The 15,439-nt window shown below is 36.1% G+C and overlaps 1 protein-coding gene across 3 annotated transcripts in view; it reads left to right on the forward strand.

The window, feature by feature from the left end:
- Positions 1–994: 994 nt before the first annotated feature.
- Positions 995–15,439, forward strand: part of slka (STE20-like kinase a) — a 45,997-nt gene continuing 31,552 nt past the window's right edge. For all 3 annotated transcript variants that reach the window (XM_056471028.1, XM_056471029.1, XM_056471030.1), the window contains exons 1-2: positions 995–1,903; positions 11,765–11,929. In XM_056471028.1, the coding sequence (XP_056327003.1) occupies positions 1,754–1,903; positions 11,765–11,929 (315 nt within the window). In that variant the 5' untranslated portion in view covers positions 995–1,753. The remainder of the gene's footprint in view (positions 1,904–11,764; positions 11,930–15,439) is intronic.

The raw sequence follows: 15,439 nt of genomic DNA on the forward strand, positions 1-15,439 counted from the left end.
GTCTAGTTTTTTATGGAAGTGTTCAGCTGTTTGTAAGCAGTCTTCCGAAAATTGATTATCATATCTTTTGTCTGTAATACATTTAACTGAAGATATGACTCCTCGCACCGTCTCACAAAATCAGTAAGTACTGGACCATGACCTGTTTCATTATCATAAAGTTGGCTGACAATGACAATGTCATAATATTTAAAAAAAGAAAGAATATTTGAGTCTTTATGATCAACAAGAGCCTCAATACCTTCCTATAAACTGCTAATACTTCAAAATACTATAGTATACAAAAAATAATATAGCAATTTACCTTCCTATTAGTTTTTTGCTGATATAAAACTGAATAAAACAAAGTAATGCCTTATGAGTTTAAAACCTTTACTTTAGCAGTTGAGAAAACAGCAAAGATACAAAAAACAATATAGAAAATTCACAGTATCACTGCTATATAAAATCTGTGCATGATTCTACACACCCACCCACTGAAAAACTAAAGGATATCTAGTAAAGATAAAGAATAAACACAAAGAATCGCAAAGAATAACAAACATGTTTAAGGGGAAGGTTTGTTAGGAAAAAGAAAGGAAGACATCTTGAATTGGTAAACTAACAGCAAATTTTAATTTTCATGTGAACATCGCCTTAATAATTATGTAATGTACAGATAGTGAACAAGTCTGAGTTTTTTTTTTTTTGTCGAATTTACAAGTAAAATCCAAGTTTTATTGCATTTAAAAATGGAGTGAAGCATTATAGTGAGTCCATATTACCCTCAAAAGATCAAAAAGCTATGCGCATTGTACATATATATACTGTGATATTATTTATATCTCCCGCTAGCCTCTGAAATTTTCTTTACATTTGCTGTACTTGCGTGGTATATATATTTTGCCGAACGATTCAAATGATTCGATTCTATGCACGACTCAAATCATCCAGAACTCTGTACGGCAAACATCGACTGCGCCTGCGCCAGTTTTTCGACAGTCGGGCACGCGCCTTTCCTAGCCAAACGCACGCGCTCTGAAATCCTCCTGCAACATCCACGAGAAGTTGGTCACGAGAGACCCGAGCGACCATCGAACAAGGCGCGATAAACCGCGAGCAGTGTCGACTGGCATGCCTCTGCCCTGAAATTGGTTTATTCGGTTTTTATCGAAACTGTTGTGGTTGGCTAAGCTGTAAAACACACCCCTCCCGTGAGGAGTAGACTGAGCTCAGACTGGAGTTTGGTCATCAGCATCCGCTCCGCTTTTTTACGGTGTGCTAGCTAATTATCTGCCTCCTTTAAATGGATTTTACTGTATTGTTGTTTGTTTAAACGACAAATTTGAATACGCGGCGCTTGTTTGACTGAGAAGCTCTTATTTTAGCAGACGGGTGAGGCAAAAGCAGAGGATCACACACACATGTAGCCGCTGTGAGGCTAGCAGAGGAAGTGGACTGTTACTTTTCCATCCCTGTATGCTGGAAGGAGTCGCTCGCCTGGATGAATCACTGTTATGGAGACGCGAAATGCCACATAAAGGCCGATCTCTGTGACTTACACAGAGACTAATACCTTCACCATCATTAACAGTTTCACTCGGAGCTGTCTGCAGCAGCACTGGTAACGTTAAATGAGTTAGCAGAGGATCGATCCTCCACATGCTAGCCCATTAGCCAACTCCCCAAGTGATTCGTCAAGCACAGTATTAACAGTTTATGTCGTGTCAGTCTATTATTTGTAAACCATAGACCTTTATATTGCGATTGGAACATGTCCTTTTTCAATTTTCGGAAGATATTTAAGTTGGGAACGGAGAAGAAGAAGAAACAGTATGAGCACGTTAACAGAGACGTCAACCCCGAGGATTTTTGGGAGATCGTCGGAGAGCTTGGGGATGGAGCTTTTGGCAAAGTCTACAAGGTAATCCACCTGAGTGTTTTGGTCTTTTTCTTTGATTCTGCTGGTTAACATTAAAGGCTCAGGTACTCTAAAATGTAAGTATTTTCAATATGTATAAATGTATTATAATTAGTATCGCGTATCTTTGTTATTTTTGTTTGTGTATGTTTATCTATATATTGTGGAAGGCATAAGGAGATGTTTTATCACTGACAGCATTCAGTTCATCCACTTACATCATATTTTAAATACCATGAAAGCAAATGGTGGCTTATTCTGACTAACATCTCGTGTTGTGTCACAACAGAAGCATGTAATTATATAATTTGAAGGTAATCTGGAATTACAGTGGTTCCCAAAGTGCGGGTCGGGCCCCTCTAGGGTTTCTAGGGACAATGACGAGGTCGCTTAGGGATTTCCAAAACTCAAATAAATTTTAATAAACTTTTAGAGTTACCACATTTTATTCATAACTCACAGAAGATGATTAACATTTTCATTAAAGAAACAAAATGTATCGGCCATTATTTTTCCGTTGGATTGCGACCTCTGGGGTGTTCAGATCAACCACACAGCAGATTGATTTTTTTGGGGGGGGGGGGGGGGGGGGCAGGTTAAACTTTCTGACAACCTTTATGGCACTAATACATAAAAATATGATATTTGAGGTTAACATTAAATAATAAAGGACTATAAATCCTATAAGGCTAATAAACTGCGTTTTTGTGTTGTCAATATGCTCATGTTTATATAGGCCTAGAGTTGTGTGTGCAACAATTGTGTATTTATAGCCACATTCGAGAAAAATGAGGGTCGCGAGTAACTGACATTGCTATTTAGGTGGTTGTGGGATGAAAAGTTTGCAAATCCCTTTCTTTAACTGATCTTCAAGTGACAATCTTCATGATTGAGTTTCCTTTTCAGCACTGTCACACTTTTTTGGAAAATGGCATGAGAAATTATTTCTGTCAACCTGTTGTTGCTTCATTTTCTATGTACATCACATCACCTAATTTCATCATTAAATACAAAGATATCATAACCAATAGGATTCACCTCTTAATTCGATAAAAATCATTTTGTCAAACGATGCAGTTGTTATTCTGGATGTCCGATTCATTACATTCACAAACACCTACTTCTAGCTTTGCTCGTGTTGTAGAACCAGTTGTAGTTGAAGGTAATTAAACCTCACACAGTTCACCATTCCTTTCATTCACTGCCTGCTTTAGACTCACTTGAATCTATTGCAGAATGTTTCCATACTGCTCCCATTTATGGAATGCATTGTGTTTGTGACACAGCGAGATGGGTGTGATAAACTAAATATATTGTACAGAATTGGTTTCAAACTTGATTGCTGGAAGGCCGCAGCTCTGCAGTTTTGCTTCAAAACTTATCAAACACTCCTGATTAAACTAATCAAGGGTTTAGGATTACTATGAACTGTTAAGCAGTTGTGAGTTGTAGCTAAATTCTTCAGAGCTGTGGCCCTTTAGGAATTGAGTTTGACAATATTGCTGTACAACCACACGATATGCAGACAGAATAGTCTTGTTTTTTGGAAATTGGAAATTATGTTTTTATTCAAACCACACAATATAATTAATGTTTATGAGGATCTTACTCTGAAATAAGTGAGCAAAACTAACCCATCGTATTTTAAATGCTAGTGCTTGTAAGACTATGTTAAATGAGGGAAGTGTCAATGAAAGAATGTTGTATATCATGCAGAGGTGTGGTGAAATTGATCAGGAGGGTGAATCAGCAGGGTCTTCCTACCTCAGTTTAGCGGTCATTGTGTGATTCTTGAGGTGTTGGACTGTGATGATAAATATCTGTTGTTGTTTGTGCGGTTTACCAGCAATTTGTTAATTTTTCTTTTTCTCTTGTCTATGGAACGATACTGTGTACTAGGCATGGGTATGATTCTGATGGTATGATAACCTTGGATAAAAATATCATGGTTTTATGGTTTTACATCATTGTGATTACTACTCTAAAATAAGTTCTGTTTAAACTTTGTTCCACCATTGAACACAATATATTTTATTTTGAGAAACATTTATAATATTTTGGAACAGTAAACATGTCAATTTAAATAATTCAAATGAATCATTGACTTCTGCTGTCTTCATTTGTTTCAAAAATACAGATTTTATTACAATTTAAAACAGCATCTTTAGATATAATTTCTGCTGGAGATACAGTTGTCCTAAAAAAAACGTAAAACAAAACGTTAAAAAACCCTTACAGAAAACGGTATAGCAAAAAATTTGGACGGGTTTAAAACCATGATTTTTCCAAATCGCGGTATACCTTAAAAACGGTTATCTTCCCATGCCTACTGCATGGTTTCCGCTACATTCATTCTTTCATGGCGGGGCGCCACACCAAAATTCATCCCGCCACAGCAACATTACAGCTTCTCATTCAGAACATTCAGTCCTTAATAGCGGGTTATAATCACATCAAAACGTATTAAAAGGTAAGTGAATTATAACAGCATGGTTTCCGCTACATTCATTTGTCCGTGGTGGGGCGCCACACCAAAATTCAGCTACATTATAGCTTCTCAATTCAAAACATTCAGTCGTTTTTTTTTAAATTGCGGGTTATAATCACACCAAAAACTTATTCAAAGGCAAGTAAATTATAACAGCGCAAACTTCTGTAATCGTAGTAGTGCTGTGCGTTATTTGTTTAACCCTTTAAGGTGACATGCTGACTGACTGACAGGTGTGTGATGCGTGGGGCCAGCAAACACGACGTAGCTTTTAGTTATAATAAACACAGTTTCTATAATAAAATTTAATTTATAGATAAAGGTCTATGGTTTTGCACACAAAGACTTTATCTTGCTGGAGCTTATAGCCATTTCACTTTACTTCAGGACACATTAATGCCGCTCTGTAGGTCTATTGGAGACATTCATAAACATTCCTAGCAAATTTAATAAATGTTAGACATACTCGTTACACAAACGTACTAAATTACACTTCAGCAGTGTTTATTAGAGGGCGCGCTAGAAAATCTGGACTTAAGCAGCGTATATTTGAGGGCGTGATAGAAAATATGGACTTAAGCAGCGTATATTTGAGGACGTGCAAGAAGTTTTGTCCACAAGCAGAGGAAATTGGCGCTCGAGCACAGAGATTTGCATGCTTGTATCCCATAAATGCGATCTCGACTTGTAATACTACGCTCACGACATTTGTCAATGAAATACCGCCACATGTAGTTGGTAGATCTGTGTAAAATGCCCAACAGAGTCTGCCGCCACAGCTGGAAAAAGTGCATTATGTTGTGTTGTGTCGTTTCAAATCAGCATAAAATTAAAAATTAACGGACATTGCTTTGTCCATGCTAGTACTTTTATAGTGTTAATTGGTAGTCAGACAACCGTTCATGGATTGTTTTTATCTCAATCTGTAATCTTATATGAAAAACCCACTATTCTGTATTTTCTGGATGGATAAGTTCGTGGTATGTACATTTCTGGGATGATTAGTGGCTAAAATCAGCATGAAATGATGACAGTTCACCCTATCTTTGGTCCTGGTTCTTTCTTGTGGAATATGTAAAACTAGGCCCGGACGATTAATCGAAAAGTAATCGATGTACCCATTCTTGAGCTTTACTTTGCACTCATTGACGATGATTGGAAACTGTGCCAGAGATGCCTTGAGATGGCATATTTTACATACATTAAAATTATTATTTACGTTAAAATATTTGTTTACAGAAGATTCAAGATATGCACTGTTTAAAATATTATTTACAGGATATACAAGAGTTATTTTATTTAGAAGAGGTTCTGCTTATTTTCTACTTTTAATAAAAAAATTTTTGTCATTTATTTTCTCTTTTTTTTTTTAATAAGAAAGTTTGTTTTAGGTAATGTGTGCGTTTTTAACTTCAGCATTGATGTTCAATAAATATTCATCGATAGTAGACAGTGTGTATTTACTTCAGTTATTTTAACATTAAGTAATGCACTCTTCATTCAGAAATCTCTCACATGTAATATGTGAGCATATTTACTGTGCAAAACTTGTTCATGAACTATGAGGGCAAAAAATAAATAAACAAATAAAATATTTGTTCATTAATCGTAATCGAGTTCAAATGTGCAACTAATCCAGATCTTGATTTTAGGCCTAATCGCCCAGCCTTTTTTCCTCTGTTGCTTTTTTAAAACTTTCCTTAACTGTGTTTCCTTACAGTCTGTTGTCTTACAATGGTTTGTCATTGACCTGCCATTGTGTATTCTTATGTGCTGTACTAGTACAGTTCAGTTATGACAATTATTTGCATCTTATGAAGTGTGGCTCGCCCAGGCTAACTGGTTCAGAGAACAATAATGGAAAGCAAATGAAGCCCGCTCTCTCCAGCATAATTATACAGACGCTGTGTTAATTTCCTGCCGGTCTGAGGCTAAAAACATGAAGCTGTGCAAAGTGAAATGGGGACTTTCTGTTACAATAAGCTCACACCTCACATGACTCTTTTTCTTTCTCTGCCTGCTTCTCTGTGTTTTTGGCTGAGCTGTAAACACTCGGAGGTCTACTTCAGATTAGAAAAACCGTTCCTAAGTAAAGATGGAAAGAGGTTGAATGGAATAACGTGTTACACCCGCTATTAGTCACCTCAGCTTTGAATAGAATTTTTTTTGAATGATTAGCTAATGCAAACACTTAGCTCCACTGGAGAAGTTTCATTGATTTTGCTTTGTAGCTCATTGGGATGACCTCAAAGTTTCACTGATATATGCATTTCCTCAAACAGCCTCCGACACGCCTCTAGATGAGGAAACCCTGTCTTGTTCTTCTTTTTTCTTCTGCTTTTTTATTTTTTTATTTTGATGAATAGATGGTATTGCTGTCGTCTCGTGTAAATGTTACAGTGAGGGGCTTACAAAAGAAGTTTTTCTTTTCCCATCATTGTGGAAATACACTTATCATGTTCATTATTCCAGAATTTCATAATACAAGTACAAATGTGATTTCTGTAGGCTTTTCACATGACTTAAAGCCATGTGTGCTAATATGGGTATAGGTTTGGATATCCTGTTGGAATAAAGCTGTGAGTAAGTGCTTTTGTAATGAAGTAGGTCAAAGGGAATAGACTAATCTCAGGGAACATTCAGGAATTAGTTTCAGCCATTTAGGGACTAAATTATACGTTGCACACAAGAGTTCCCTCTTTATTCCTTTCTGTACAAAGTGATACTGAAATTAGAAATAATTTCATTAAAATGATCCAGTATGTTTTAAATTGAGTAAACAGTTACTACAAAGCTTCACAAGGAGTTTTTTCATGGATCTGAAGCTTTAGTAAATATTGAGTTCTCTGTTTTTTTGTGTCACTTGGTTTTGATGATTTTCTTTGATATTGCTCAACCATAAATGAGAATTTTTCATATTTCCATAATTTAATCAGCTTTCCACTTTAAAATATTTACACATCGTTATCTTCAATTTAGTTTTTTTGTATATAAATAAAATTTTAGTTTTGCATTTAGGGCTGCACGATATTGGAAAAATCTAACATTGCAATATTTTTTTTATTCTATATATTTTGCGATATGAATACAATCTAACTAGATGAGTTGAATAACTATTAAGAAAGAATTAATAATTTTATATTAATTGGGATAATTCTGTAGGGGAGTGCATATACATAAGATATTATATACAACCTACAAGCATTGACATATTCAATATAGAAAGATACAAATAATAAATGAACAGCATTTGACACACCCAGTCCTTTTTTTTCAAATTCAACAACATAAAAACGGTGGACCAATTGGAGCGGTTTTCAGATCGACCGCAACTTTACGTAGGAGTGCGGTCCCCCCGCCCACCTATATTGATTGACAGCTGCGCGCATTAACATGTCCGGTAGTCACGTGTATAATCATATTATCAAGACAGGATGAGCACAAAGCAGCCGGGAATAAAAGGTCTGTTCAGTTCGCTAGGTTCATCAATCATCATCAAATGTGATCAAGAGTGAGTTTCACAAGTTTAAAATGTTTTAAAACAGAGCATTTGCGTGTCAGCGTGTCAGAACAATTATAAAAGAAGATGCTTCAATCGCGGTTTGTGGACGTTAAATCGGGTTTATTTTGTACATTAATATAAGAGATATCCACACAGCAGTGGATATTACCAGTATCATGTCACATATGCGTGCAAAATGAGTGCAAAGCTTAACGTGCTGTCTCTCTCTCTCTCTCTCTCTCTCTCTCTCTCTCTCTCTCTTTCTCTCTCTCTCTCTTTCTCTCTCTCTGTGGGTCTGTGTGTCTGAGCTAAGTGTGTGTGTGTGTGTATGTGTGTGTGCTATGTGTTTGTGTCCTTGCTGTGTGTGTGTGCGTGAACTTTGTAATGACATTGTGTGTGACTCATTGTTGCAAATCCACAAAAAAATGCATCAAATAGTGATTGTTAAAGTTCTTACTGTAGTATTTCTCATGCACGTTACATGAGATCTGCTTCCTGAGGCAGCCGAGGGCGGCGATTGCTGACAGGCACGTGGGAACGGTGGGCAGGGAGGACTATCCTTAAAGGCCCAGTACAAAAAAACAGCAAAACATTTTTTCCAGCTATAATATAGACACTTCAAACAGCTATAATAAATAATCTGATGGGTGTTTTGAGCTGAAATTTTACAGACACATTCTGGGGACACAATAGACTTATATTAAATATGAAAAAAGGGGTAACCTATGTGCCCTTTAAAAACACTATTATTATTATTATTATTATTATTATTATTTATTATTATTATTATTATTATTATTATTATTAGAATCCAGACTCAGTATTGCATATACTCACAAAGTGACTGTTGCGAATGATCACATTACGATATCAATGCTGAAACGATTTAATGTGCAGCCCTATTGCAAGTCCATCCTGGTCTGTGCTCTACACTGAAAAAAATGATGTCTGCAAAACTGTTGCAAACAATTTATTTGAGTTGAGTTTAAACAAACAAATTAAATTTTAATAATGTTCAACTTAATTAGTTTGTTTAAATTCAGCCCAAATAAATAGTTTACAACCCCTTAACGTAAAAAATTGAGGAAATCCAAGGAATCGTCTTTGAATAATTTTTTTCAGTGTATAGCTGCTTCATTGACCAACAGTGTGCCACTTAGATAGAAGGCAACCAAAGTGACGTAAAGCAGCCAATAACTGTTTGTATTGTCCAACATCACAATTAGTTGCTTTGTGAAATGCACGATAAAGTGTGCATTGATTGGACGAACATGTGTCATGCAAAACACAGACACAAGACGTATACATGCAGAAGGCTTTTTAACAGCATTTACCTGTCATATTTGTCTGCAGCAATGCATTTTGTGTTTGTATATTTGTCCTTGCTTTACTCTTTCAATTGCATAACTATAGTTAATTTCACTTATCACAAAACCCATGACACACTATGAAAACACAGCTCCTATGATGCTGTCCTCCATCATCTGGTGGTTGAATTTCTTGCTTGGCATCAATATTGGTTTACTCATCTCACTTCAGAGTTCCTCTTCCCTGAGTAAATGTTACTAGCAAAATGGCCCAGAGAGAAAATTAGCTGTCAGGGGTGACTAATTTGCTAGTTCCTGTTACAGAGTTCCTATAACTTTATAGAGTGAAAACACTGTTGTTTTTTTCAAGAACGTTTAAAGACAACTACACACTAGGTTCAAGTGATGTAACGAATCACAAATCTCACAGTTTGGATCACATTACTGTTTTTGAGTCTCTGATCAAACCATTTTTCGGATCAGTGGAAAAGGGGAGAAGACAAGTATCATTTACTTTCCATTTATTACAAAAACAGTACTGCAAGAAACTTTTGGTTTGAACATAACTTAGAACCTGTAATTTAATAAAAAAAATAATATCAAGAAATGACCAGCTGAATAAAAATTTTTAACAAAACATTTAATAATCTGAAAAAGATTTCACAGCACGTAGTTACTGTTGCTGTTAATACTAAACGTATAAACCTAACATTATAATCTTGAACAACACATAATATTTATTTATTTTTATCTAATTTCAGTGGTTGATTCTTGAACTTTGTCATAAAAGCTTATTATTAACATTTAACTTCACAAGATGGTTACTTTTTGAAGAATTATTCTGACATGCTTTTGATGCCTGGTTGGCACCACCTATTTGTTTAGCAACAAATTTTTTAGCGCCAACTTACATTGAACTCATTGAATCTTTACCATAAACAATTGTTTCTCAATCAAATGCAGATTTGAATGGGGAGCATTGAAGGATTAATAAAAATATGCAAATCACAATCATTTATTATTTAGGCTGTTTGGGTGTTGAATTGAGATCCCGATATTTTAATGTTTATTGTGCAGTTATACACTTAATGCAATAAAGGTGCAGTATGTACGTTTGACACCCAGTGGTTAAACTAGGTATTGCATGCCTGGATCAAAACAAATGCAGGCTCAGGTTGCCAGATTGAGGACCATCAGGAGAGCCTGACTATTGGGCCTAAAGGCTGATTTAAGGTTGATTTAAATTGTGTTCAAAATAAAATCAACAGCATGCGATAGGAGAAATATTTCCATATTAAAAGGAGTTTGAATTTGTTTAAGAAATGGCTTATGTTTCTAGCAGCTGAACAACAGGATAAACTGACAATGATCACCTCTGGTACACCTCATGTGCTTTATTCAGTGTTAAATGCTAACAATGTGAGTTTGAATGCCATTTTATGACATTTATTGCCATACTACTGAAAGCAGCAGCAGATAGTTTACCTCAGATCTTGAAAATAAAATAAACCGTTTGAAATGAAACTTTAGAACTGTGACTCAAAACCAACACACATCAGTGTTTCAGCATCTACATTATTAAATGTTAAAGAGGTTTAATATGTATTAATTAGATTATAAACCTTACCATTTAATGAGCGAGTGCACTATTCTGTGCTTCTGAATGGCTGTATTTAATGGCCCATTTCCACTGAGTTTTACAGTTCGGTTTGGTACGCTTTTATGGCCGTTTCCACTGTCAAAAAGCATACCGTACCACTTTTTCGGCACCCTTTCGAAAGGGTACCAAACACGACAAAGCGTACCAAAAGGCGGAGCCACACGCGCAGCTGAACGCTATTGGTTTACAGAAATACGTCATTCGCTTACGCAACAAGCCAGAATGAAAACAAAAAACCCGCCATGTTTGAAATACACACACAGCTGAGAGATTACAGCGGAATTATAAATACATATAATAACGAGCCATGGTCGATCTGGGCTCAAGCAAACCTTGTCGTCATCTTGATGGACAGCCACAACAGAAGAGCAGATTTACCCTGTGCCCCGTAGTTTTTTACGAGCCAGTCTGAGGCGCGAGCGGTTTCGCTTTCTTGCTAGCGCTCGCGCGCGTCTAACATTATATCTGAAATAACAAACTTCTTGAGCTGATGATAATAACCTGCGCTTGATTATTGACGTGCTTTTGAAACCCGATCCTGTCAGACACTGACAAACGCGAGAGTGAAGCGTGAAGAAACAAAGGAGAAGCCGGAAAAGGAGCACATTATTTTTCAGCAAACATGAACAAAATGCCATGATTAACTGACTTATTATCTTCACATTTTGGACTGATATGAACTGCGCATTACGGAATTACTGTCTAACAGAGGCTACATGTGCTGCTGAAGCTTACAGACACAGATAAGAGGTTAAGATGAAAAAAGCCATGCATTGAGTCTCTTGCACTGACATCAAAGTGCTGCATTAGAGCTGCTGTTTGACTTCCAGACCTTACAGCATCATTGAAGTCACTGTATTGCATCTACTACCTGTTGAATGTTTCACACTGGTTGCTTTTATCACAGGCTCAGAACAAACAGACTGGGATCTTGGCTGCAGCTAAAGTGATCGATACCAAAACAGAAGAGGAGCTTGAGGACTACATGGTGGAGATCGACATCCTCGCCTCCTGTGACCATCAGTATATAGTCAAACTGCTGGATGCTTTCTATTTTGAGAGCAAACTCTGGGTGAGTGACGCTTCTCAGGAGGGGTTTGGTTACTTCGGTTGTACTGCAATCAGACACACACACATATTGACCTCTGTAGGAGGTGTAGGAGTGAGAGCACACTTCACTCTCGCCTTACTCATCAAAGAGTACCACCGTGTTGTTGGTTAAGAAGTGTTTGTACACAAACCAAACTAGGTCTTGCTGTGTTTTTCCCACATACTTGCAGACTGCTTATAATGTGGGCTTTTTGAGCATTCTGTAACTACTTGTAAATGCTATATTTATTTTTTGTTGATGTATAGCTATATATTTTTAATTAAGATAACATTTTTCCTGATTAAATCTAAGATGTTATGATCCAGTTAAATCCTGTTGGATGAAATCAAGGCTATTCCCCCACAAATGCAATGTTAACTCTTAATATTTCTTACCTATTACTTTTAAAAACACATTACATAATATCTTTAATAATTCATAAGCCTGGTCATTTATATTTGTTGTAATTTAATTCGGAATAATGAAAATGAAAAGGCTTAACAGCTCTATATTAGTCGACAATAATCCCTCTCTATTCATCTCTAACTAAAGAGAGTCAGTGGATCCTATTTTTCTACCATCGTGTTCCCAGGATAATTACGGCAGAATGGTTTCATATGATCCACCCCTCTGCGGCTGGCATGTATAGAAGGATAATGGCCCATTTTAAATGACCAGAGAAAGTGCTCATGAATTAATTAGATGCAAGTCCAGTCTGCTTAGCCTGGCTGCTAATCAACAGATATGAATGTGCAGCTCATAGCAGCACAAGCTTGCTTCCTTAATGTGCTGAGAGAGATTGTTCCTACACTCGGTGTCAGAGCTGTGTAAAATATTCATGGATAGCTGCCTAAAATCTGCACATCAGTTAATTGTTTGTCACGTAATCTTACATAATTCTCCAGCCTCCTGTCAGTGTTCATAGTTAATTCAGAAGCTGTACAAGTTCACATTTTATAGAGGCTCTAGTGAGAAGCGGTGTATGTTAAACCGTAAGTTCCCTTGCTTTGATGAGATGGTGGATTTTACTCAGCTTTTCTATCATATTGTCCACTCTCCTCTAACGAGTAGTAGCATTATATTAAGTTTTGCATTGATTTTCCTGCAGCACCTGTTATCTTATAGGCGTGGTGCCTTAATGCCCAGCTGCTGTGCTCTGCGTAATGTGATGTTCACTTGCATAACGCTTTTATCATTTCACTCAGAGGTTTAAGTTTCATATATACTTACACTGCTGTTGCTTGCTGTCATCCAATATACCAACGAATAAGTGAATGCTTGAGTAATCTAATCAAACTAGAAATTAGTTTAGCAGTTTTTCAAAATGTTCTCATCTTGTTATGTTTCTCTCTAATGATACCTGAGTGGGATATTAACAAAGACCTCCAAATAGACTTGTAAGTAGTGCTTTTGGTAGAAGGCATAGAAAGCAAATTATATGAACATAATATACCCACATATTGTTTTATGACATTTATGTTGCTATATATATATATATATATATATATATATATATATATATATATATATGTGTGTGTATATATCAGTATATTAGATGTATATCTATTAGATGTATATCTATCGGCGATACAGGAAAAATTATCATGATATAATGTTTAATATCATTAATTATTGATTTTTTTTTTTTTTATCCATTCAGGAATATTAGGATTTTTTTTTACAGTTTTATATAAATTTGCCAGCATTACTAAGGCAAATTGTTTTAAAAGTCAAAAACAAAAAATAAACAATAATATCGTCTCTTATGTTTTATAATAAAATAAACGAAAAAAGTAATAAAGTAGTGCTAAACGTAAAAAGTGTTAAAGAGACTCTTAAACTTGATAAATAAAATGTTACAAAGTGTGTGCAATGGTAAAGTGTAAACGCTGAACAGTCAAGGCAAACTTTAAGGTTGATCAACATCTGTATCTGTGTCTATAATAATCGCCTATAAACCACAAACTATTACTAAAACAAACTATTATAATCAAATCTGAGCTTTCAAGTAAAGGAACCAACCATCAGTATTAAATACTGTAAAGTTGGATGACTTTATTATTACCCCCTATGCTAAAGATCTTGCAGATGGGGTGCTAGTGGATAGGATGCACAAGAAAAGAAACCAAAAAGCCACTCTTGCAACATCCTTTGATCCATTTTTTTTATTTACAATCTCTCCACTGCTGCTTATCACCACACTCATATTTGTGTGTGTTGTTTTTTTTCTGACTTGAGGTGGCAAAACCCAACTGGAGTCTGTTCACTTGTTGCGTCTAAAAGCCTGTGAAGAGCACGAGTGCGTGGATTCGGTTTTCTTCATTTTCAATGCGCTTTGTGCTCTGGCCTCTCTCATAACTAGGCGACTACCAACCGTTTTTTTAGAGGATGACAAATGACCAAACCATTGCTGCAGTTCCGATACTAGTTTGTATTTATGAAGAGAATGAAAAAAGCACTGCAATGTTTGGGTGCTCTGTGGTTGTCTGAGTCTGCCATTATTACCGAAATGTGTGCATACAAAGTGTGAAGCAGATTGGTTGGTTCTACTTGCATGAATCGCGGTGCGCATGCAGCGTTCTGAAATGTTTTCAACTAGGTGCTTCTGGAAAATGCGCTTGCATCAATTGGAAATAGACCATTTTAAGGAGTGTAAACATAAACAATGGTCCCAGCGTATTTCCCGTTTTACATTTTTAATTTCTGTAGCTTCTGAGAATCTAACAAGAGCCACATATTGATAAATAATGTTGTGATGGCCGTTTTAACATTAAGTTATGATTGAACTGACTCTTTTTGCAGTTGTGAAAAAGTTTGATAACAAGCAGGAAATGATCATTGGCCAATGACATCACCTCATTAAAATGGTCTATAACCCTAAGCTTATTGGCATTCCTTCCAAGGCGCATGCTCAGCATCCACATCTTAATAAAGCTATAGCGCTTCATACAGAAACTACATACCCAATCTTTTTTTTTTTTATCATTATCTGCAATGGTGTTCTTCAATAAATATCTATATCGTTTTATCGGGCCAGCCATATATATAATTATTTATATATTAGCACATCTATAACGTTCATGTGGTAATGACAACAAAAAATGGAAAAATCCTAAAATATGGCGTGGTGCTTTCCCCCAGACAAGTCATTTAGACAGACAAAGCCGAGTATGGATGTTTATAGTTGTGGTTAAGGCAGTTTACAAGCAAACATGATAATTATTCTATGAGAATGGGGAAGTCTAACTATAACAACAACACAGAGGAACAAGGTCAATGGAATCACTTCAGGTTGAATTTTTTCAACTAATGAATGATGAAAAATGACAGCCAAGTAGGATCCACCCTAGTTTAAAGAGGTTAAGAATTTAAGACTTTCTATTCATGTGTACACTAATATAGTAAATGGCGATATTCTTGCTCTCGCAAAGTGTGTAGTGGACGAGTTTGAGCACTGCCCACAAGTCTATCTGCTTCTATAAATAGTTATAA

Source organism: Danio aesculapii, chromosome 13 (genome assembly GCF_903798145.1).
Source record: "Danio aesculapii chromosome 13, fDanAes4.1, whole genome shotgun sequence".
NCBI classification, from domain to species: domain Eukaryota; kingdom Metazoa; phylum Chordata; class Actinopteri; order Cypriniformes; family Danionidae; genus Danio; species Danio aesculapii.